At 47.1% G+C, this 25,587-nt stretch overlaps 1 protein-coding gene across 1 annotated transcript; it reads right to left on the bottom strand.

Moving 5' to 3' along the window:
• Window positions 1-325: 325 nt before the first annotated feature.
• Window positions 326-25,587, bottom strand: ccdc33 (coiled-coil domain containing 33). The gene is made up of 9 exons (XM_055662785.1): window positions 25,526-25,587; window positions 14,242-14,486; window positions 10,484-10,572; window positions 9,279-9,410; window positions 8,067-8,151; window positions 6,100-6,236; window positions 5,808-5,891; window positions 3,514-3,630; window positions 326-1,144 (listed from the first exon to the last, which is right to left on the bottom strand). The coding sequence occupies exons 1-9, from the start codon at window positions 25,585-25,587 to the stop codon at window positions 1,109-1,111; spliced, it is 987 nt and encodes a 328-aa protein (XP_055518760.1). The 3' UTR covers window positions 326-1,108.

A 25,587-nucleotide genomic window follows, 5' to 3' on the forward strand; every position in this document is an offset into this window, starting at 1 on the left:
GGAGCCGGTGGGCTGAGGAAGAGCTGGGAGGGGGAGGGGAAAGGGAAGGCGCGGAAGTCCTGATGAGATAGAGACCGAATGCATCACCCGGCCTGGGCGGCATATTTTTGGGGGCACTTCCAGGGAGGGATTGTCCAGATTACAGGGTGAGGTCACACCAATGACACTCAACAAGACTTAAGGGCCTCTCCCACGAGCATGCGACCTGCATGCGGCAAGCGCGACCTAAAGGGCCGGTCCCACCAGCATGCGCCCTACATGCAGCAAGCGCGACCTATCGTGGTCGCTTGAACCGTACAGCATGCGGCAAGTTTTTCGAAGCCCCGCACGATGTCGGGACCAGCTCCGCACAACCCCATACGGCTCCGGCGATCGAAGTGGGACCGGCCCCGCGAGGCCGTACGGCTCAAGCGACCACGTTAGGTCGCGCTTGCCGCATGCAGGCGCATGCTGGTGGGACCGGCCCTTTAGGTCGCGCTTGCCGCATGGAGTCGCATGCTCGTGGCACAGGCCCTTGATGAACGTTTCGTGTAGACCCATATTTCAAACATAGCTGGAGGTATTGCACTTTCCAAGGGATGTTCTACAGACTAGTCGTCACCCAGACTCTGGAGTGTAAATACACCAGCACAGATTTCACTCCCTCTGAATAAAAATGCCAAAACAATGGGAACCTTTATTACATCATATTCTATCCATGTGTTAAAACATCCCTGCATTAAAACATTGTTCTTCAATGTGGAGTAATCACACCAGTCAGTCTACAGTATCATTAAATACTAATAAAGAACACACATATTACTTATTAATAATTTATATTACACCTTTGTAAAAATAACTATATATAAACTTGTATGTTTATTATTGCTTTGCAAGATCTTTGAGTGTAAAAATAGCCAATTTTTTTGGGGGGGGAAAAAAAACTTTGAAAAAGAAAAAAAAAAAAGATTTTTGATCTTCTGTTTTTTTACTGGTTTTGGTTTAATTGCAGAATTAATTACTTGCCACAGTATTTGTTTATAATGAGACCAAGCATTTGGTTGTAATATCCTCTTCCAATGTGACTTGTTCATTCCTCCATTGAAATTGGGGCCAAGGGCATCGAATGTCAATTTCGGGTCAGATGTGAGTCCAAAGCAGTTTTCTGTTAAAATGACACATGAACATAATTAGCGAGAGTCTCTGGGTGTCTACATCGCTGGTTTAAGACTGTGTAGAGTAATCCAAAGTTAGGGTTCGAGAAGGCAGGAGAAACTTAGTGTTTAAGAAGGAACTGCAGATGCTGGAAAATCGAAGGTACACAAAAATCAGCGGGTGCAGCAGCTTCTATGGAGCGAAGGAAATAGGCAACGTTTCGGGCCGAAACCCGGAAGGGTTTCGACCCGAAACGTTGCCTATTTCCTTCAGGGTTTCGGCCCGAAACGTTTGCCTATTTCCTTCAGGGTTTCGGCCCGAAACGTTGCCTATTTCCTTCAGGGTTTCGGCCCGAAACGTTGCCTATTTCCTTCAGGGTTTCGTCCCGAAACGTTGCCTATTTCCTTCGCTCCATAGATGCTGCTGCACCCGCTGAGTTTCTCCAGCATTTTTGTGTACCATGAGAAACTTAGTTATCCAAACACGGAACTTGCATCCACAAGGAATGTCGGAAGCAATTAGTATTTTTTAAATAGGTTTCAGGATGGGAGAAAGACTAGCATTTATTCCCCTTTCCCATCTTCCCACCTTATTGAACCACAGTGGCCCGATTAGCGAAGGCGTATGTCCCCGGTGCTATAGGTTTGAGGGTCGGAATCCACGATTTAGACCCAGAGGTGATAAAGGTACGCCATCATATTTTCAAGTCTGGGTGTAAGACTTGGGAGAGGAAGCTACAGTGATGGTGTCACCATTTTCCTGATGCCTCTGTCCGTCTGGTTTGAGAGGTGCTGTCAGAGAAGCTTGGTTGAGCTTTGTAGAGAGTTCTGTGACTGGGATAATTGTGGGCATGTACAGTTGCTGCCTTATAGCGCCAGAGACCATATAATATAACCATATAACAATTACAGCACGGAAACAGGCCATCTCGGCCCTACAATTCCGTGCCGAACAACTTTGTTTTCCCTTAGTCCCACCTGCCTGCACTCATACCATAACCCTCCATTCCCTTCTTATCCATATGCCTATCCAATTTATTTTTAAATGATACTAATGAACCTGCCTCCACCACTTCCACTGGAAGCTCATTCCACACCGCTACCACTCTCTGAGTAAAGAAGTTCCCCCTCATATTACCCCTAAACTTCTGTCCCTTAATTCTGAAGTCATGTCCTCTTGTTTGAATCTTCCCTATTCTCAAAGGGAAAAGCTTGTCCACATCAACTCTGTCTATCCCTCTCATCATTTCAAAGTCTCCCCTTAACCTTCTGCGCTCCAGAGAACAAAGACCTAACTTATTCAACCTATCTCTGTAACTTAGTTGTTGAAACCTAGGCAACATTCTAGTAAATCTCCTCTGTACTCTCTCTATTTTGTTGACATCCTTCCTATAATTGGGCGACCAAAATTGTACACCATACTCCAGATTTGGTCTCGCCAATGCCTTGTACAATTTTAACATTACATCCCAGCTTCTATACTCAATGCTCTGATTTATAAAGGCTAGAATACCAAAAGCTTTCTTTACCACCCTTAGACCTGGGATCGATGCTGACTACGGGCATTGTCTGTACGGAGTTTGTATGTTCTCTCCGTGTGACCTGTGTGGGTTTTCTCCGGCTGTTGTCGTTTCCTCCCACACGTCAAAGACATACAGGTTTGGCTCTACAGGAATTCTCTGCCTCAGAGGGCAGTGGAGGCAGGTTCTCTGGATGCTTTCAAGAGAGAGTTAGATAGGGCTCTTAAAAATAGCGGAGTCAGGGGATATGGGGAGAAGGCAGGAATGGGGTACTGATTTGGGATGATCAGCCATGATCACATTGAATGGCAGTGCTGGCTCAAAGGGCCAAATGACCTACTCCTGCACCTATTGTCTATTGGCTATTGTTTGTAGGTTAATTGCCTTGGTAAAATTGTAAATTGTCCCTAGTTTGTGTAGGACAGTGCTGGTCGGCATGGACTCGGTGGGCCGAAGGGCCTGTTTCCGCATTGTATCTCTAAACTAAAAAAAAAATGTAAAGGGGTGGGGGTTGGGATTAGACGAGCCCATGAGTGAGATGGGGGGAGATGGGGATGGAAATCTACAGATTGGGCTGGGTGAATACAGGTGAGTGGACCTCTTGTACATAAATACTGGAGTGGATCACAGTGCGCTGAGGCCACTTCACGGACTATATCGTTCATTCAGTTCTCGGATTACCTGAAGTTGTACCCATGGTGGATTGGTGTACCCAAAGTTGAGTCAGTGTCAAATTGTACATGGTTGGACTAGCATCGGAACGTACTATAGATTTTTCCAAAGTAGAACTCTACTGAAGTTACAAAAGGAAACGTGAGGTTTGCAACAGATATGATTAAGAGGCAAAGAGCGTCACTCACCAAAGGGAAGTCATGGAACAGCATGGTGGAGGTTCTGGTGAAACCATGTTGGTGCTCGGAGAGCCTCGTCAACATACTCTGCCTCTCTCGTCCCCATTTCCTTGAGTTCTCATCCAACTAGAAATAAACAGCCACTAGTCAGTCACTAGTTAACTCGATTCCCCAAGTCATGCCTGTATCTTTAATAATTTGGTATTTCAATGAGTCTAGATTGACATTGCCAACTGGAATGGTTGGACTAGGTTCGTTCTGGTCTGAAGAAGGGTCTCGACCCCGAAACGTCACCAATTCCTTCTCTCCGGAGATGCTGCCTGTCCCACTGAGTTACCCCAGCATTTTGTGTCTATCGTGACTTTGAGGGCTTTTTTTAAACACTGATGTGATCACTTTGCATACAATGAATGGACCAAATGAGCTGTGGTTCAATCCAGTTTACACTGGAATCTAAAATGTAAACAGGAATTGTCAGTGATCCTCTGCAACCATTGACCAAGAAAGAGTTTTCAACAGAGGGTAGAAAGGAACTGCAGATGCTGGTTTAAACCGAAGATAGACACAAAAAGCTGGAGTAATTCAGTGGGACAGGCAGCATCTCTGGGTGACGTTTCGGGTCGAGACCCTTCTTCAGTCTCGTATCGTGAGATCGTAAGATCTAGGAGCAGAATTAGGCTGTTCGGCTCATCAAGTCTGCTCTGCCATTCAATTCAGATTCAGATTCAGATTCAGATTCAATTTTAATTGTCATTGTCAGTGTACAGTACAGAGACAACGAAATGCATTTAGCATCTCCCTTGAAGAGCGACATAGCAAATGAAGAGCGACATAGCAAATCATGGTCGATCTATTTTTCCTGCTCAACCCCATTCTCTTGCCCTCTCCCCATAACCTTTAACACCTTTACTCATCCAGAACCTGGCCATCTCCACTTTAAAAATGACCCAATGACTTGGCCTCCACCACCAACTGTGTGGCAATGAAATTCCACAGATTCACCACCCTCTGGAGAAAGAGATTCCTCCTCATCCTCTCGTGACCCATTCTATCTAAGTCTCCAGAGGAGAACTGGAGATGCAGAGTAATGTTGCTCTGGACTCCAATCATGTCTTTGTGTGTCTTCATGTGTCTTTGTCCAGAGTTTTGTGACAGCACAGAGAAACATAGAAACATAGAAATTAGGTGCAGGAGTAGGCCATTCAGCCCTTCGAGCCTGCACCGCCATTTAATATTATCATGGCTGATCATCCAACTCAGTATCCCGTACCTGCCTTCTCTCCATACCCTCTGATACCCTTGGCCACAAGGGCCACATCTAACTCCCTCTTAAATATAACCAATGAACTGGCCTCAACTACCCTCTGTGGCAGAGAGTTCCAGAGATTCACCACTCTCTGTGTGAAAAAAGTTCTCCTCATCTCGGTTTTAAAGGATTTCCCCCTTATCCTTAAGCTGTGACCCCTTGTCCTGGACTTCCCCAACATCGGGAACAATCTTCCTGCATCTAGCCTGTCCAACCCCTTAAGAATTTTGTAAGTTTCTATAAGATCCCCTCTCAATCTCCTAAATTCTAGAGAGTATAAACCAAGTCTATCCAGTCTTTCTTCATAAGACAGTCCTGACATCCCAGGAATCAGTCTGGTGAACCGTCTCTCTGCACTCCCTCTATGGCAATAATGTCCTTCCTCAGATTTAGAGACAAAAACTGCACGCAATACTCCAGGTGTGGTCTCACCAAGACCCTATACAACTGCGGTAGAACCTCCCTGCTCCTATACTCAAATCCTCTTGCTATGAAAGCCAACATGCCATTCGCTTTCTTTACTGCCTGCTGCACCTGCATGCCTACCTTCAATGACTGGTGTACCATGACACCCAGGTCTCGCTGCATCTCCCCCTTTCCCAATCGGCCACCGTTTAGATAATAATCTGCTTTCCCGTTTTTGCCACCAAAATGGATAACCTCACATTTATCCACATTAAACTGCATCTGCCAAACATTTGCCCACTCACCCAGCCTATCCAAGTCACCTTGCAGTCTCCTAGCATCCTCCTCACACCTAACACTGCCCCCCAGCTTAGTGTCATCCGCAAACGTGGAGATATTGCCTTCAATTCCCTCATCCAGATCATTAATATATATTGTAAATAGCTGGGGTCCCAGTACTGAGCCTTGCGGTACCCCACTAGTCACTGCCTGCCATTGTGAAAAGGACCCGTTTACTCCTACTCTTTGCACTTGGCAGGTGCTTCAATAATGAAGAGGGTCTCTCTGGAATCGCCTTTAGGAAGCCACGTACCAGAGTCTCCAGCGTTTGGATACGTCCCTGAGCCTTCTCCAACTGTGCCAGCAAGCGTAGTCTCTCCGGGTCAGCCAACGATTCCTGAAAGCAAGAGCGGTTCGTTAGGTGGGATGTGTAGAGGGAGAGGGTTCCCTTGGCATTAAAGAGCTCAAAATAAAAACATTGGAAACCTGAAATAAAACATCAAAATATAAAAGAGAGCCTTTGGTTTAAATCATCATCGGCAGTTCCTTCCAACACCTGTTTGTTTTGTTGTTCAGTCTTGGCCGCGATGTTCGCTCATCCTTACCTTGATGGGGTAGACGGGCTGCTGCAGGATGATGGGTGTAGGCTGCAGCCGTAGTTGTCCCAACTCCTCCCGCAGCCGTGCATTCTCAGCCAGCAGTACTGCCTCCACCTCTCTCCTCACGCTCTCCTCTGTGGCCCCTGGTTAAAAACAGGATGCCTTAGGATCCATCCAACCCCACCACCAGTTGCTGTCCACTTATATACAAAACATCAACATCCTTGAACATCTCCAGAGACCATATAACCATATATAACCATATAACCATGGAAACAGGCCATCTCGGCCCTACAAGTCCATGCCGAACAAAATTTTTTCCCCCTTAGTCCCACCTGCCTGCACTCATACCATAACCCTCCATTCCCTTCTCATCCATATGCCTATCCAATTTATTTTTAAATTATACCAATGAACCTGCCTCCACCACTTCCACTGGGAGCTCATTCCACACCGCTACCACTCTCTGAGTAAAGAAGTTCCCCCTCATATTACCCCTAAACTTCTGCCCCTTAATTCTGAAGTCATGTCCTCTTGTTTGAATCTTCCCTATTCTCAAAGGGAAAAGCTTGTCCACATCAACTCTGTCTATCCCTCTCATCATTTTAAAGACCTCTATCAAGTCCCCCCTTAACCTTCTGCACTCCAGAGAATAAAGACCTAACTTATTCAACCTTTCTCTGTAACTTAGTTGTTGAAACCCAGGCAACATTCTAGTAAATCTCCACTGTACAGGTTTGTAGGTTAATTGGCTTGGTGTAAATGTAAATAGTCCCAAGTGCGCGTAGGATAGTGTTAATGTGCGGGGATCGCTGGTGGGTGGGTGGGATGTTGCTCGTCGGGGACGAGGGGACTGGAGGTTGAAGGAAACATTAGTGGGAGGGTGGAAAGTCCTGGTTCGATGGGCCGAATGGCCTGCGTGAAATATAAATACACTGTGGTAGCCCGTCCTGGTGATGCAGGTTGAGAGGAGGTGGGTTGGGGGCACCAAGGTGGTACAGCAAGAATAGGCACTGCTATATTCCTTGCTCCGACTTCACTAATCGTCCCTCATCGATCCTTAACTCACACCGTTTGTCTCTTCATCTCTTCATCATTTTTCCAAAACACCTGCCGATCACAAACCTCCCCTCACCTGTATCCACCCATCACTTGTCTGCCTCCTTCTCTTTTCCAGCTTTCCGCCCCCCTCCCCCCCCCCTCTACCACCACAATCAGTCTGAAGAAGGTTCCCGACCCAAAACGTCATCTATCCATGTTCTCCAGAGATGCTGCCTGACCCACTGAGTTACTCCAGCATTTTGTGTCTATCTTTGTTCTTGATATTATGTGGAATTAATTAATTTGGCTTAAGAATGGCTCTATGATAGAAACATAGAAACATAGAAATTAGGTGCAGGAGTAGGCCATTCGGCCCTTCGAGCCTGCACCGCCATTCAATATGATCATGGCTGATCATCCAACTCAGTATCCCGTACCTGCCTTCTCTCCATACCCTCTGATCGCCTTAGCCACAAGGGCCACATCTAACTCCCTCTTAAATATAGCCAATGAACTGTGGCCTCAACTACCCTCTGCGGCAGAGAGTTCCAGAGATTCACCACTCTCTGTGTGAAAAAAGTTCTTCTCATCTCGGTTTTAAAGGATTTCCCCCTTATCCTTAAACTGTGACCCCTAGTTCTGGACTTCCCCAACATCGGGAACAATCTTCCTGCATCTAGCCTGTCCAACCCCTTAAGAATTTTGTTAGTTTCTATAAGATCCCCTCTCAATCTCCTAAATTCTAGAGAGTATAAACCAAGTCTATCCAGTCTTTCTTCATAAGACAGTCCTGACATCCCATGAATCAGTCTGGTGAACCTTCTCTGCACTCCCTCTATGGCAATAATGTCCTTCCTCAGATTTGGAGACCAAAACTGTACGCAATACTCCATGATGTTTGGGATCTCAGGAATTTGCTCCAACTAACTTACCTGTTCGTTTTTTGGAAGCGTCAGCCTTTTCTCTCGGTCTCTCGTTCAACTTCATGTTTAAAATATTCTCCATTTTTTCTATGACCTGCAGTGAGGAGACAACAAATATATATGCATGAGATGGTGTTCGTGTGGAAGGTGCAGGGTGTTATTCTGCATCTGATCTAACCACACCCTCGCAAACGTGAGGCAGATCATTTCATCTTGAAGCCAGAACATCAAGGGAGTTGTCCACCACGTCCCAGATAGGTTTGTGGTGACAGGACTGCTGCCTCACAGCCCCAGAGACCCCAGTTCGATCCTGACATATTTTAGTTTAGTTTAGTTCAGAGATACAGCGTGGAAACAGGCCCTTCAGCCCATCAGGTCCACGCCGACCAATGATCACCCATACACCAGTTCTATCCTACATACTACATAGAAACATAGACAATAGGTGCAGGAGTAGAGGCCATTCGGCCCTTCGAGCCTGCACCGCCATTCGATATGATCATGGCTGATCATCCAACTCAGTATCCCGTACCTGCCTTCTCTCCATATCCCCTGATCCCTTTAGCCACAAGGGCCACATCTAACTCCCTCTTAAATATAGCCAATGAACTGTGGCCTCAACTACCTTCTGTGGCAGAGAATTCCACAGATTCACCATTCTCTGTGTGAAAAATGTTTTTCTCATCTCGGTCCTAAAAGGTTCCCCCTTATCCTTAAACTGTGTGTGGCCCCTTCTTCTGGACTTCCCCAACATCGGGAATAATCTTCCTGCATCTAGCCTGTCCAACCCCTTAAGAATTTTGTAAGTTTCTATAAGATCCCCCCCACCCCCCGCTCAATCTTCTAAATTCTAGCGAGTACAAGCCGAGTCTATCCAGTCTTTCTTCATATGAAAGTCCTGCCATCCCAGGAATCAGTCTGGTGAACGTTCTCTGCACTCCCTCTGTGGCAAGAATGTCTTTCCTGAGATTAGGAGACCAAAACTGTATGCAATACTCCAGGTGTGGTTTCACCAAGACCCTGTACAACTGCAGTAGAACCTCCCTGCTCCTATACTCAAATCCTTTTGCTATGAATGCTAACATACCATTTGCTTTCTTCACTAGGGGCAATTTACAGGAGGTGATGAACCTACAAACCCGCACGTCTTTGGAGGGAGCAAGTCTACCGCTGTGCCACCATGACATTGGAATTGTGAGCGCTTCAAACAGCCAGCATTACCACTTCCTGTTGTCGTATGGTGTCTTCCAGAAGCTTTGACTTGCGCATTTTGTCCTGGTGTTTCTGTAAGGCTGCGTGCTGCTGCTGGTGGGCTTTCTGTAGCCTCAAGAGCTCCGTCTCTCGATCGTTCTTCTGCAAGAGTCAACATTGACACCAAAGGCTCAGAGACCGGCTCGTCCGCAGAAGTGCTACTCTTCATCCCCTTTCGGCAAAACCAATGCTTCCCCGGAGTCAGATCACACTTCAATCAGTGGGTGAAGTAGCACAGTACAAAATGCTGGAGGGTCTTGGCCCCTTAAGGGGGAGCCAGGCAGTCGCTGGGAAAACGAGGAGAACTCGAGCTTGGGATTGAACCCAGATATCGAGAGCCTTGAGTTAGTAACAGGACTGGCTACCATCGCCCGGTGGGGTAACAACATATCGCCTCAGCGCAGAGGGAGAATATGGAGGGGAGAGACAGTAACTTTAAGGATAAGGGGGAAATCCTTTAAAACCGAGATGAGAAGAACTTTTTTCACACAGAGAGTGGTGGATCTCTGGAACTCTCTGCCGCAGAGGGTAGTCGAGGCCACAGTTCATTGGCTATATTTAAGAGGGAGTTAGATGTGGCCCTTGTGGCTAAGGGGATCAGAGGGTATGGAGAGAAGGCAGGGACGGGATACTGAATTGGATGATCAGCCATGATCATATTGAATGGCGGTGCAGGCTCGAAGGGCCGAATGGCCTACTCCTGCACCTAATTTCTATGTTTCTATGTTTAAGACTTTTGCCTCCATCACAATGAGGAGGTGCCTGGTGAACTCACTGTGGTGGATGTTAATTGTGTTTATAGTGTGTTTTGTTATTTTATTATATGTATGACTGCAGGCAACGAAATTTCGTCCAGACCGAAAGGTCTGAATGACAAATAAAGGAATCTAATCTAATCTAAACTGCCGTAGTATCTTCCTGCACCATTGTGCTATCTGTGCTAAATATTTACTAACTTGCAAAATCAAAATGCATATTAATTCACCATTACAAATTCATCATATGTAGAAAATCACGTGATCAGATGCAATTAAATGTGCACCGATCTATTAGGAAAATCTTAATTAGTTAACAGCATGCACAAGGCATCAAGGCAGACACCTCGTGTGTTTGGTTGCCTCTGTTTTATACACAGGTCACTTAAAGAATCTTCTGAATATATCTTTTCAACTTACCCGGATTAATTCATTCTGCTGTTGCTGCAACTTATCTTTGCTTTTCAGATGCTCAGCAGTCTCGCTGGCCAGTTTGTGTTTTAACAAGACTGGAAGACATGAAAGCCACAGAGATCTTGAAAGGAAAAATAGTCCAAACTGCTTCTCGTTCAACTATGTTGTCATTCAATTTGTTTTCTGCCAACAGTAAGAATTTTAGGTGGGGACAGAAATGCTGGAGAAACTCAGCGGGTGAGGCAGCATCTATGGAGCGAAGGGAATAGGCAACGTTTCGGGACGAAACCTAACCCTATGCCCACTCCCTCTCCTTTCTCCCCCTTTATTCCCCCCCATCCCCTAACCCTGGCCAACCTGGCACCAGTTTCCCCATCCACCTGCATCCCTATCACCAGCGACACAAAAGGCAGTACGATGGAGCAACGGTAGAGTTGCTGCCTTACAGCGCTTTCAACGCCAGAGTCCCCGCTTCGTTTCTGACCACGGGGGTGCTGTCTGAACGGAGTTTGCACGTTCTCCCCGTGACCGCATGGGTTTTTCCCCGAGATCTTCAGTTTCCTCCCACACTCCAAAGACGTACAGGTGTAATTGGCTTGGTGTAACTGTAAATTGTCCCTAGCGTGTGTAGGATAGTGTTAATGTGCGGGGAGCGCTGGTCGGCGCGGACTCGGTGGGCCGAAGGGCCTGTTTCCCCGCTGTATCTCCGGACTAAAGAAAAAATTTGCGACTTATACACTTTAGAGATACATCACAGAAAAAGGTCCTTCAACCCAAAGTGCCCACACCAACCAGCCACCAGGGCCGGATTAAGACCCATAGATACCCTAAGCACTTAAAAGATTTTGGTGTCCCCCATATATATGTAATTCAAAATATAAACAATAATAAACGATAAAATAAATTTTTATTTTTCAAAATGAAACAAAACTAACAGTAAGATGGAAAATAATGTTTTTTTTTATACTTCCACTTTATTTATATTTGAAAAGTTTTCTCCTACTTTTTTGAATTGCAAAGTCTTTGATCAGATCCTCAAAATTAATCTTACATACCATTTCTGTGGTGCCTCCCATCCCTTGATGCCCTAAGCACGTGCTTATTTTGCTTAATGGTTAATCCAGCCCTGCCCCGTACGCTAGCACTGTCCTACGCACTAGTATCAGTATTGTACTTCCGTGTGGCGCTGGTGCCAGCAGCCTCCACCTACAGCCCGGTATCTTTTTGTTTTTTTGTTTATTTAGTTTGAAAAAAGTGTGTTTTTTTGTGGTTTTTTGGGTGTTTTTATGTGGGGGAAGAGGGCACGGTGCGGGGGATACCGTCCTTCAGCCGCTTCCTGGTGAGGACGCGACTATTATTCGAGTCGCGTCCTCGCCCCCCCCCCCCCCCCACAGCGGCCTACCTACCTGGATTGGCGCGGCCTTTCCTGCCGGGATCGACCGGAGCTCCAGCAGCGGCGGGACAGCGCTGGAACATCGCGGGGCTGGCGATGCCTTACCGGGGGTCGCCGTCTGGAGCCCGGAGTGCTGGACCTGCTGCACCGACATCACGGAGCTGCGGTTTGCAGAGCTCCCAACGCGGGCAGCGCTGATGGACAGCGCGGGGTCCTGCGACTCTGCCCGGCTCGGCCTGCGGACTCGGGAGCTGCGGACTCCGGCAGCGGGAGGCGGCTGATCAGGAGGTCCGGGCCGCTGAGGAGGAGGATGCTCACCGTCGGGGTTCGGCGTCGGCGTTCCACCAGCCCGGCGTGAGGGCCTGAACATCGGGCCACCCGGGGCGGCGACTGCGGGTGCTCGGAAGGCCCCGACCACGGATGAACACGGAGGGGAGGCTGGCTGGACTATGGTGCCATCCTCACCTTGGTGCCATTTATGTTATGTTGTGTCGTGGACTTTCTGTGTTTGTGCTTTTTTTAAAATTCAATTTCAATTTTATTTTTAATATGTTTTATTATTTATTTATTATTATTATTTTTTTTTTTATGATACTGCCTGTAAGGGAAATTCATTTTGTTGTCTCAAATTGAGACAATGACAATAAATTTGAATACAATACAATACAATAGTGATAATTAATATATATTTTTTACTGAAGCCAATTAACCTACAAACCTGGAGTGTGGGTGGAAACAGGAGCACCCAGAGAAAACCCACACGGTCCCAGGGATAAGGTACAAACTCCATACAGACAGCAGCCGTAGTCGGGATCGAAACCGGGGCTCTGGCACTGTTAGGCAGCAACTATCCCACTGTGACACTCCTCTGATTTCTACCCTTGAGTTTCACGATTCGCAACTCTTTATCCTATCTCACCCCTTCCTTCCCCCCCCCCCCCCCCCCCCCCCCCCCCCCCCCCCCCCCTTCCCCCCCCCCCCCCCCCCCCCCCCCCCCCCCCCCCCCCCCCCCTTCCCCCCCCCCTTTTCCCCCCCCCCCCCCCCCCCCCCCCCCCCCCCCCCTCCCCCCCCCCCCCCTCCTGCTCACTCCTGCCTTTTCATCTCCGACCTTTGTCCAACACTCTGCCCATCAGGAAACCCTCTCGCATATGCTTACCGACTATAAACCGTGCCCAATCCTGCCCCTCCTCTCTTCCAGCTTTCTTTCCCCCCCCCCCGCAATCAGTCTTAAGAGGGGACTGGACTTTGTGCCTTCCGTCAAAATGGGAACCTTTGTCGGGGGATGTTCTTTATGTTTAAAAACATAGAAACATAGAAATTAGGTGCAGGAGTAGGCCATTCGGCCCTTCGAGCCTGCACCATTCGCCATTCAATATGATCATGGCTGATCATCCAACTCAGTATCCCGTACCTGCCTTCTCTCCATACCCCCTGATCCCCTTAGCCACAAGGGCCACATCTAACTCCCTCTTAAATATAGCCAATGAACTGGCCTCAACTACCCTCTGTGGCAGAGAGTTCCAGAGATCCACCACTCTCTGTGTGAAAAAAGTTCTTCTCATCTCGGTTTTAAAGGATTTCCCCCTTATCCTTAAGCTGTGATTAATGTTATGTCTGTATTCCTTCTTTATGTGCTGCAAAATGGCAAGAAGCATTTCACTTCACTACACCTAGGTGTATGTGAATGTGACCAATAAAATACCTTTGATACCTTTGACCCGAAACATCACCGATCCATGATCTCCAGAGACGATAGACAATAGGTGCAGGAGGAGGCCATTCGGCCCTTCAAGCCAGCACCGCCATTCAATGTGATCATGGCTGATCATCCCCAATCAGTTCCTGCCTTCTCTACCCTATCCCCTGACTTCGCTATCTTTAAGAGCCCTATCTAGCTCTCTCTTGAAAGCATCCAGAGAACCGGCCTCCACCGCCCTCTGAGGCAGAGAATTCCACAGACTCACCACTCTCTGTGAGAAAAAGTGTTTTCCTCGTCTCCGTTCTAAATGGCCGACCCCTTATTCTTAAACTGTGTGTGTGGCCCCTGGTTCTGGACTCCCCCCACATCGGGAACATGTTTCCTGCCTCTAGCGTGTCCAAACCCTTAACAATCAAGAAGGAGTTAGATGTGGCCCTTGTGGCTAAGGGGATCAGGGGGTATGGAGAGAAGGCAGGTACGGGATACTGAGTTGGATGATCAGCCATGATCATATTGAATGGCGAATGGTGCAGGCTCGAAGGGCCGAATGGCCTACTCCTGCACCTAATTTCTATGTTCTATGTTTCTAAGAAGCTGCCCGACCCGCTGAGTTGCTCACGCACTTTGAGTCGTCCGTCAAGATAAATCTTAGTTTCGCGGGATGTTACGCACCGATTCTGTCCGCTATTTCCGCCTTGGTCATCACGTCGATGTCGGTGTCATCCAGCAGGCTCTGGCCCAGGTTCTGGTGCAGGTTGAGCTCGCTGCGTAGTTTGCTGTTCTCCGTCTCCAGTCTCCCGGTGTCTTTCCTCAGTTTGATAATGTCCGAGGCCATCTTCTGCATTGCTGCCCGATAATTCTCCAACTCCTGCAGGCGGTGCAGTGGATAAAAAAAATCAGAATTGTTACCCCACCCCCTCCCATCTCCACGCCCACATTTATTCGCATAGGTCCATAGCCTTCCATGCCTCGTTGATTCAAGTACTTTGTCTATTCTTTGTCCTTATTCTTAAGGATAAGGGGGAAATCCTTTAAAACCGAGATGAGGAGAACTTTTTTCACACAGAGAGTGGTGAATCTCTGGAACTCTCTGCCACAGAGGGTAGTTGAGGCCAGTTCATTGGCTATATTTAAGAGGGAGTTAGATGTGGCCCTTGTGGCTAAGGGGATCAGGGGGTATGGAGAGAAGGCAGGTACGGGATACTGAGTTGGATGATCAGCCATGATCATATTAAATGGCGGTGCAGACTCGAAGGGCCGAATGGCCTACTCCTGCACCTAATTTCTATGTTTCTATGTTTCTATGTCTAAGTGTGAGACCGACCACCTCTTCTAGCAGTGTGTTCCAGAGTCCAACCACCATCTGTGCGGAAAAAATACCCCCACTCAGATCCCCTAACTAGTTTAGTGTTCAAGAAGGAACTGTGCAGATGCTGGAAGATCGAAGGTAGACAAAAATGCTGGAGAAACTCAGCGGGTGCAGCAGCATCTATGGAGCGAAGGAAATAGGCAACGTCAATAAACCTACTTACTTACACTCGATGGGCCGAATGGCCTAATTCTGCTCCTATCGCTTTTGAGCTTAGGAAAAGTGAAACCAGGTCCTGCTGAAATGCGGACTAATTTGCACTGATTCATAATGCATTAAATAAGTCTATTTTCAAGCATGTCACGATCTGTGTTTAAGAAGGAACTGCAGATGCTGGAAAAATCGAAGGTACACAAAAATGTTGGAGAAACTCAGCGGGTGCAGCAGCATCTATGGAGCGAAGGAAATAGGCAACGTTTCGGGCCGAAACCCGGAAGGGTTTCGACCCGAAACGTTGCCTATTTCCATCATGGTTTTTAGCCCGAAACGTTGCTTATTTCCTTCAGGGTTTCGGCCCGAAACGTCGCCTATTTCCTTCGCTCCATAGATGCTGCTGCACCCGCTGAGTTTCTCCCCTAATTAGTTTAGTTGTGTTTAGTTTAGAGACACAGCGTGGAAACAGGCCCTTCGGCCCAGCGGGTCCGCGTCGACCAGCGATCCCCAGCAGGACCAAAAACAAAGGCAAACCAGGTGGGAGAGACTCGATCAACCAGTGATCAACAATGGTTGGTGTGGACTTGACATCTCTCCCAATATCCTGTGCGTGCTGCAGCCTGGATGAATCGACAAAGGATGGGATTGAACACTAGCGGGAGAGGATGGGAGGGGTATTGGCAGCTCGAAGCCAGCGGGTTATAGGGACAAGTATTTAACATCATCAGTTGACTGTGACAGAACATAGAACAGAAAAAGGATGGGGGGGCCTCATTGAAACTTACCGAATAGTGAAAAGCCTGGATACAGTGGATCTGGAGAGGATGTTTCCACTAGTGGAAAAGTCAAGGACCAGAGGGCACAGCCTCTGCATAAAAGGACGTACCTTTAGAAAGGAGATGAGGAGGAACCTCTTTAGTCAGAGGGTGTTGAATCTGTGGAATTCATTGGGTGCGGAGGCCAAGTCAGTGGGTGTTTTTAATGTGGAGATTGACAGGTTGTATGGGTGTCAAAGGCTACAATAAACAATAGGTGCAGGAGTAGGCCATTCGGCCCTTTGAGCCAGCACCGCCATTCACTGCGATCTTCTTCTTGCGTACGGCGTGCACAGCCTAAAGTTGCAGGACAACTTGTTCTGTTTGATCTTATTTGATTGTGCACGCCACATTGATTACATTCGTCGAAACAGGGCGGGCCACGTGAAGGTTGCAATCTCCCACCCTATTCACTGCTGATCATCCCCAATCAGTACCCCGTTCCTGCCTTCTCCCCTTATCCCCTGACTCCGCTACCTTTAAGAGCCCTATCTAGCTCTCTCTTGAAAGCATCCAGAGACTACATAGAAACATAGAAACATAGAAATTAGGTCGATCTTTAAGCATGAGGATGCCATTTAGTAAGTATGTAATAGAAACATAGAAACATAGAAATTAGGTGCAGGAGTAGGCCATTCGGCCCTTCGAGCCTGCACCGCCATTCAATATGATCATGGCTGATCATCCAACTCAGTATCCCGTACCTGCCTTCTCTCCATACCCCCTGATCCCCTTAGCCACAAGGGCCACATCTAACTGCCTCTTAAATATAGCCAATGAACTGGCCTCAACTACCCTCTGTGGCAGAGAGTTCCAGAGATTCACCACTCTCTGTGTGAAAAAACGGGGAGAAGGCAGGGGTATGGGGTTGATAGTGAAAGATCAGCCATGATTGAATGGCAGAGTAGACTCGATGGGCCGAATGGCCAACTTCTGCTCTTGTGATTATCAACATGAGTACAGCACAGAATCTGGACCCTTTGGCCCATGATGTTTGATGCCCGAACACGATGCCAAGTTATCCAATCTCCTCCACCTGCACGCAGCCCATGTCCCCGATTCCCTGCATCTCCTCATGGATATCTTTGAGCAGTAAAGGCTATTTAACACCGTCAGACAAAGAAAAATGTTGCTGAACCCAAAATCCACTGTTAGGAACGTGAAGGACTTTGTAATCTTAGCTCATCAAGGTTTGTTGGGGAAATCTGTCCAAAATACATTATTTATTTCTGAAATTATCTCAGTCAAAGGGACACGCTGATAAGGGGACCTTCAGCACCCAGCTGGAAGGCTACAAGGCCTGGCAGTGAAGTCAGTATTTGCTGGTTAGAGTCAGTCATATTTGTTTCTGCACACATAGAAACAGGCCCTTCGGCCCGACACATCCATGCCGACCAAGCTGTCTAAACCAGACTAGACAGCGGTGACAAGATTAACTTGCAAACTCCGCACAGACAGCAGCTGTGATCAGGATCGAACACTGTACAAGACAGACACATGCCTCCAAGGAACCTTTTGAAACCTCAGGACCTTCCACAGCCAATGTTCAGAGTGTCTGCACTGGAGCCATTTCTGAAACTCAAAAGCCTAAAAGATGCGTTTCCGTTTGTAACTAAATCTTCTTGGTGAAATAAATTAAAAAAAACTAATTGGAGCACTTATTCAGACACGATAATTAAATTCCAGTCACACACGTGCTTTGCATATTGCAATTGAAATATAAAATCGTTCAATCCCATTCTTTCTATTTGCATTTGGGCGATTTAAATTTTAAATGAGCAGCCTGATGGTGCAACTTAAGTGGTCATGCTGGCCAAGACAGGCTACTCCTTGCTTCATTCTGTACATCTGTTCTGGTTGAAAGTCTAATGTGTTCTTGTTTTCACACTCAGCTGCCTTAACACAGCCAGCTCTCTGCGAGGCTTAACGTTCGACTGAACTGACAACGCAAGTTATAACAGTGGAATGTACAGATCTTTGCTTGACACACGCACAGACACATGCACACACATATACGCAGACACACACACGCACAGACACATGCACACACATATACGCAGACACACACACACAAACATGCATAGCCACGCACGCACACACATTCGCAGACACACACACACAAACATGCACAGACACACGCACACACATATACGCAGACACACACACACAAACATGCACAGACACAAGCACACACATACGCAGACACACACACACAAACATGCACAGACACGCACACGCACACACACACACATGAATATACATAGCCGCACACAAACACGCACAGAGACATGCACACATACAGACGCACATACACAGACACGTAGACACACATACACGCACATACGCAGACACACACACACCTACGCAGAAACACACACAAATATACACAGACACGCGCACACACATATGAATACACGTAGCCACACACACACACACACAGTCGCACGCACACACATGCACACATACAGATGCACATACACACACGCAGACACACACGCAGACACACATACACGCACATACGCAGACACACACAGTCATACAGACACAAATCCACACACCCACACTAAATGCACAGTGGGTTTTTTTTGTAGGTACAGAAAGTGGTGCTACGCATATTAATTACTAATCAAACTAACTTTATCAATTTTTTTTCTCTCAAAGCACTCTCCCCTTCTGTTTTGATTTTAACTTCTAAAATAATAAAACAAAAAAACTATGTATGAAACCAAAGGTAGACAAAAATGGTGGCAAAGCTGAGCGGGTGAGGCAGCATATATATATCTGCAGTTCCTTCTTAAACATGTATAAAATCAACGTGTGTTTAACAATTAAAAATCTGAGCACAAAACACGCACATACACAGAGAAATACACAATTCCGCGCATATATACACACGCACATACACACTCAACCCCGCCACAAACATGTACTGTCCATAAAACACACATACACAGAAATGTATCATTGTCACACGCACACTCACACTCACACACACACACACACACACACGCCTACAGATTCATATACTGTACCCAAAACACACACACATACACAGAAAAACACACAATCGTGGGTACGTTTGCACACTCACACACACTCACACTCACGCACCTACTGGCAAATACATACTGTACACAAAAAACAGATATTTAGACAGAAAACCAAAGACTTGCATAGAAGCATATTACACACACGCACACGCACGCGCACACGCACACGCACACGCACGTAAAATAGTTTCTTGTTCTTCGGAAGATTCTAACACAAAGCTGGCCAAACGCACAAATGGTAGAAAATGGGATGAGACATTCCTTCCACCTGACTGGAAATGCACGCCGCCAGCTACAACTCTCCAAAGATGTGGTTAATATTCATAACAAATCAGCATTTATTAAATTTAAACCAGAAGAAGAAAATTATGGAATTACAGAAATCAAAAGTCATAATGCCTGCAGCAGATACAAGTTTGACCTACAGAAATGAACTCTGGAAGGAAATATATATTGGGCTTCAGCAAGAGAAAATCAATGGAACTAATTACATGGTACAGTGTACACTCAGGCCATTCAGCCCTAGTTCCCCCTACTGGTCCAATACCCCAGCAATAATGGAGGGGAGGCATGATGGCCCAGCGGTAGAGTTGCCGCCTTACAGTGCCAGAGACCCGGGTTCGATCCTGACTACGAGTGCTGTCTGTACATTGGTACGTTCTGCTGCCTGAGTTTGTACATGACCGCGTGGGTTTTCAACAGGAGCTCCGGTTTCCTCCCACACACTCCAAAGACGTGCAGGTTTGTAGGTTGTTTAAGAAGGAACTGTGCAGATGCTGGAAAATCAAAGGTACACAAAAAAGCTGGAGAAACTCAGCGGGTGCAGCAGCATCTATGGAGCAAAGATAAAAGGTTTTTGGTAAAAATTGTAAATTGTCCCTAATGTATCGGGCAGTGGTAGTGTGCAGGGATCGCTGGTCGGCGCGGACTCGGTGGGCTGAAGGGCCTGTTTCCGCGTTAGGTCCCTAATGAGGTAGATGGGAGGTCAGGACTGCTCTCCAGTTGGTGAGACGTCCTGATCTCCCATCTACCACATTGGAGACCTTCAAACTATCTTTAATCGGACTTTACCTTGCACTAAACCTTTATCCCGTATCTATACACTGTGGACGGCTTGATTGTAATCATGTATAGTCTTTCTGTTGACTGGATAGCATGCCACAATACAAAATTGTTCCTTTGTACCCGTGGCAGATAGTTTAGAGATAGGCCCTTTGGTCCACCCAGTCCACACCGACCAGGACTGATTCCTGGGATGTCAGGACTTTCATATGAAGAAAGACTGGATAGACTCGGCTTGTACTCGCTAGAATTTAGAAGATTGACGGGAGGTCTTATAGAAACTTACAAAATTCTTAAGGGGTTGGACAGGCTAGATGCAGGAAGATTATTCCCGATGTTGGGGAAGTCCAGAACTAGGGGTCCCAGTTTAAGAATAAGGGGGAAATCTTTTAGGACCGAGATGAGGAAAACATTTTTCTCACACAGAGAGTGGTGAATCTGTGGAATTCTCTGCCACAGAAGGTAGTTGAGGCCACAGTTCATTGGCTATATTTAAGAGGGAGTTAGATGTGGCCCTTGTGGCTAAAGGGATCAGGGGGTATGGAGAGAAGGCAGGTACGGGATACTGAGTTTGATGATCAGCCATGATCATATTGAATGCTCGAAGGGCCGAATGGCCTCTACTCCTGCACCTATTTTCTATGTTTCTATGATCCCCGCACATTAACACAACCGCAACACACTAGGGACAATTCACACTTATACCAATTAACCTACAAACCTGTACGTCTTTGGAGTGTGGGAGGAAACCGAGGATCTCGGAGAAAACCCACGCAGGTCACAGAGAGAACGGACAAACTCCACACAGACAGCACCTGTAGTCGGGAACGAACCCGGGTCTCTGGCGCTGCAAGCGTTGTAAAGGCGGCAACTCTACCGCTGCGCCACCGTGCCGCCCATATCATATAGATCAACGGAATCGAGGGATCAGGGATATACAGAACTCGATGGCAGCCCCGGCATGATCTCACTAAACCGGCGAGCACATTTGAAGGGTTATGTGTCGGACGGAACTGCAGATGCTGGTTTAAACCGTAGACACAAAATAGTCACAAAAAGCTGGAGTAACTCAGCGGGACAGGCAGCATCTCTGGAGAGAAGGAATGGGTGACATTTCTGACTGAAGAAGGGTCTCAGCCCAAAACATCACTTATTCCTTTACCCTAGAGATGCTGTCTGACCCGCTGAGTTCATACGATCATAAGAGATAGTAGCATTAGGCCATTCGGCCCATCAAGTCTACTCCGCCATTCAATCATGGCTGATCTATCTCGCCATCCTAACCCCATTCTCCTGCCTTCGCCCCATAGTCTCTGACACCCGTACTATTGAAGAATCGGTCTATCTCTGCCTTGAATACTGTACATCCACTGACTTCGGATCAAGAGCCTTCTGTGGCAAAGCTAATCCAACATTTTGTGTCTATCTTCGATTTCAAGGGACACCTCGGGTGTTTCACAGAGGAAGAGGACCTCTTTCTGATTCCTTTCCCCACAGTGGACATTTTTGATTCTGCTGTGGGGGGGGAGGGATGTTTGTGTTGAACTCTATAACGTGTTGTGTCCATGTTCTTTCATTTTTTAACCTTTTTCTATGGAAACGTACTATCTATTTTATGTAAAGCACTTTGGTGTCATTGCGAGTTGACTTAAAACGAGCTATATAAATAAATAAAACTGACTTACTTACTTTTGGTCTCCAAATCTGAGGAAGGACATTATTGCCATAGAGGGAGTGCAGAGACGGTTCACCAGACTGATTCCTGGGATGTCAGGACTGTCTTATGAAGAAAGACTGGATAGACTTGGTTTATACTCTCTAGAATTTAGGAGATTGAGGGGGGATCTTATAGAAACTTACAAAATTCTTAAGGGGTTGGACAGGCTAGATGCAGGAAGATTGTTCCCGATGTTAGGGAAGTCCAGGACAAGGGGTCACAGCTTAAGGATAAGGGGGAAATCCTTTAAAACCGAGATGAGAAGCACTTTTTTCACACAGAGAGTGGTGAATCTCTGGAACTCTCTGCCACAGAGGGTAGTTGAGGCCACAGTTCATTGGCTATATTTAAGAGGGAGTTAGGTGTGGCCCTTGTGGCTAAGGGGATCAGGGGGTATGGAGAGAAGGCAGGTACGGGATACTGAGTTGGATACTTTCAAGAGAGAGTTGGATAGGGCTGTTAAAGATAGCGGAGTCAAGGGAGAAGGCAGGAACGGGGTACTGATTGGGGATGATCAGCCATGATCATATTGAATGGCGGTGCAGGCTCGAAGGGCCGAATGGCCTACTCCTGCACCTAATTTCTATGTTTCTATGTTTCTATTACATACTTACTAAATGGCATCCTCATGCTTAAAGATCGGCCTGTTATTTCGCTGTGGTTTAGTTCACATTCTGGGCATTTAACAAAAAGGAAACTTGCTCATTTTGCCCCAAATTGTCGCCATTTGTTCAGCATTAAATGAGCAGAGGACGCGGGAGCTGCTAATATCTTTAGTGTATTCCAGGCTGCGGACTGGCAGCCCGGGTGATTATCGACGGCTGATTGAAGGCTTCTGCGGACATCCCCTGGGCCCCGGCAGTGAAATTGCATTTCTAATTGAAATGTTTGCAGGGGAGAATCATGATTACACCAGAGATAGAACCTCAATCAAACGCAGGGCTCTGCAAGACTCTGCTCATGATGCAGCTGAAATAACAGCAATCATGTGGGTCACACGCCTAGCTGGGGTCTGAACGCATTGAATATTAAACGGATGGGCGTCTCGGCTGCCTGTCCGTCTGGGACATACTCAGAGGCCGATATATTTACCAGAGATACAGATACACACAAAGACATGCTCGCCGAGACAAACATATCCTGCACACAAAACACGCACGTACACAGAGAAACACACAGTCCTGCGCATATATACAGCACACACACTCACAAGCACACACACACACACTCACCCTGACACAAACACATACTGTCCATGAAACACACACAAACGCAGAAAAACATACATTCATAGAAACATAGAAAAATAGGTGCAGGAGTAGGCCACTCGGCCCTTCGAGCCAGCACCGCCATTTAATATGATCATGGCTGATCATTTAAAATCAGTACCCCGTTCCTGCTTTTCCCCCCTATATCCCTTGATTCATTTAACCCTAACAGCTAAATCTAACTCACTCTAAATCTAACTCACTCTAAATCTAACTCACTCTAAATCTAACTCACTCTAAATCTAACTCACTCTAAATCTAACTCACTCTAAATCTAACTCACTCTAAATCTAACTCACTCTAAATCTAACTCACTCTAAATCTAACTCACTCTAAATCTAACTCACATCCAGTGCATTGGTCTCCTCTGCCGTTTGTGGCAGAGAATTCCACAGATTCACAACTCTCTGGGTGAAAATGTTTTTCCTCATCTCAGTCCTAAATTAAGAATAAAGGGGAGGCCACTATGGGGAGAAGGCAGGGGAATTGGGTTAGGAGGGAGAGATAGATCAGCCATGATTGAATGGCGGAGTAGACTTGAAGGGCCGAATGGCCAAAAGAGGCTGTCCCACTGTACGAGGTAATTTCAAGAGCTCTCCCGAGTTTAAAAAATAAATCAAACTCGTGGTAAGTACGTAGAATGTACGCCGGAGCGCGGGACGTCTATTAGCGGCTCGCAACGCTAACGGCAGGCACTCGGGAAACGCGGTAAGCTCTTGAAGATTTTTCAACATGTTGAAAAATGTCCACGAGAGCCCCGAGTACCCACGTGCGGCCATTACCGTAATTCTCCGAGTTCGAATCCCGGGGAAACTCGGGAGAGCTCTTGAATTAGCTCGGACAGTGGGACAGCCCTTTACTTCTGCTCCCGTCACACAAACTTATGACAGAAGAGGCATGAGAGCAAAATAGCGGGATAACGAACAGCATAAGATCTGGCTGCATGGAACACACAACAACATGAATGAATGGTGGAGTAGACTTGATGGGCCGAATGGCCTAAATCTGCTGCTTGAACTCATGAGCCTGTGAACTGATCACCACAACCGAGCAGCAAGTGGTGCTCCCTCTGCAGTGTTTCAATTCCACAGTTGGGGCTGTGCTATGCCTTATGCGGCCATTTGGAGGAGCTAGTAGACTTCTGTTGCATGAAACAATGCAGCCACGGGAGCTCGCTGCACCGTCACTCAGTCACTGCGGTTCGGACCAGACACCACACCCTCCCTGTGACTGCAGGTCCCGTTCCCTCACTGTGAGACGCTCGTTAAGATGTGCCCATATCGACCCAATGTAAATGCAAATGCCATCATAATGGGCACACTTTGCCCTGTTACGGACAATAGACAATAGGTGCAGGAGTAGGCCATTCGGCCCTTCGAGCCAGCACCGCCATTCAATATGATAACCATATAACCATATAACAATTATAGCACGGAAACAGGCCATCTCGACCCTTCTAGTCCGTGCCGAACACATAATCTCCCCTAGTCCCATATACCTGCGCTCAGACCATAACCCTCCATTCCCTTCCCATCCATATAACTATCCAATTTAGTTTTAAATGATAAAAAACGAACCTGCCTCCACCACCTTCACTGGAAGCTCATTCCACACAGCTACCACTCTCTGAGTAAAGAAGTTCCCCCTCATGTTACCCCTAAACTTCAGTCCCTTAATTCTCATGTCATGTCCCCTTGTTTGAATTGTCCCCTTGTTTGAATTGGCTGATCATCCCCAATCAGTACCCAGTTCCTGCCTTCTCCCTTGACTCCACTATCTTTAAGAGCCCTATCTAGCTCTCTCTTGAAAGTATCCAGAGAACCTGCCTCCACCGCCCTCTGAGGCAGAGAATTCCACAGTCACCACTCTCTGTGAGAAAAAGTGTTTCCTCATCTCCGTTCTAAATGGCTTACTCCTTATTCTGAAACGCCCCGTGTGTGGCCCCTGGTTCTGGACTCCCCCAACATCGGGAACGTGTTTCCTGCCTCTAGCGTGTCCAAGCCCATCGATGATCGCCTTCAGATTTTCATGTGTTGGAACGAACTGCAGATCCTGGTTTACATCAAAGGTAGTAGACATAAAACGCTGGACTAACTCGGCGGGACAAGCGGCAACTCTGGAGGGAATGAATGGGCGACTTTTCGGATCGAAATGCTTTTTCAGACCTTCTTTTGTTTTGCAGAAGGGTCTCGACCCGAAACGGCGCCCATTCTGTCTCTCTGGAGATGCTGCCTTTAGATATTCGTGGTTGATGAGGAATAGGGTGCAGCAGAAGAGAGGTTGTGTCACTGGACTGGTGGTACAGGGGGCAGGACTAAATGTGTACGATAGAGATACAGCGTTGAAACAGGCCCTTCGGCCCACCGAGTCCGTACCTACCGCATTCACCAGTATACTAGTTCTCCCCTACGCACCAAGGACAATATATGGAGGTCAATTAACCGAGGAACCTGGACGTTTTGGAATGTAGGAGGTAACCTGAGCACCCGGAGTAAACCCACGAGGTCACAGGGAGAACGTACAAGCTCCCACAATGACTCCGGATGGGAGCCAGGCCTCTGGTGCTGTAAGGTGGCTCAACCAT

This window comes from Leucoraja erinacea, chromosome 36, assembly GCF_028641065.1.
Source record: "Leucoraja erinacea ecotype New England chromosome 36, Leri_hhj_1, whole genome shotgun sequence".
NCBI classification, from domain to species: domain Eukaryota; kingdom Metazoa; phylum Chordata; class Chondrichthyes; order Rajiformes; family Rajidae; genus Leucoraja; species Leucoraja erinaceus.

What these genes read in the sequence shown, in the direction of transcription:
- ccdc33 (XM_055662785.1), bottom strand. Translation starts at nt 25,587, where the DNA reads ATGGTTGAGCCACCTTACAGCACCAGAGGCCTGGCTCCCATCCGGAGT. An exon ending in CGCTTCCAAAAAACGAACAG is followed by an intron (nt 6,237 to 8,066) that starts GTAAGTTAGTTG and finishes GTTTTTAACCAG; the next exon opens with GGGCCACAGAGGAGAGCGTG. An exon ending in AGCCCGTCTACCCCATCAAG is followed by an intron (nt 5,892 to 6,099) that starts GTAAGGATGAGC and finishes TCTTGCTTTCAG; the next exon opens with GAATCGTTGGCTGACCCGGA.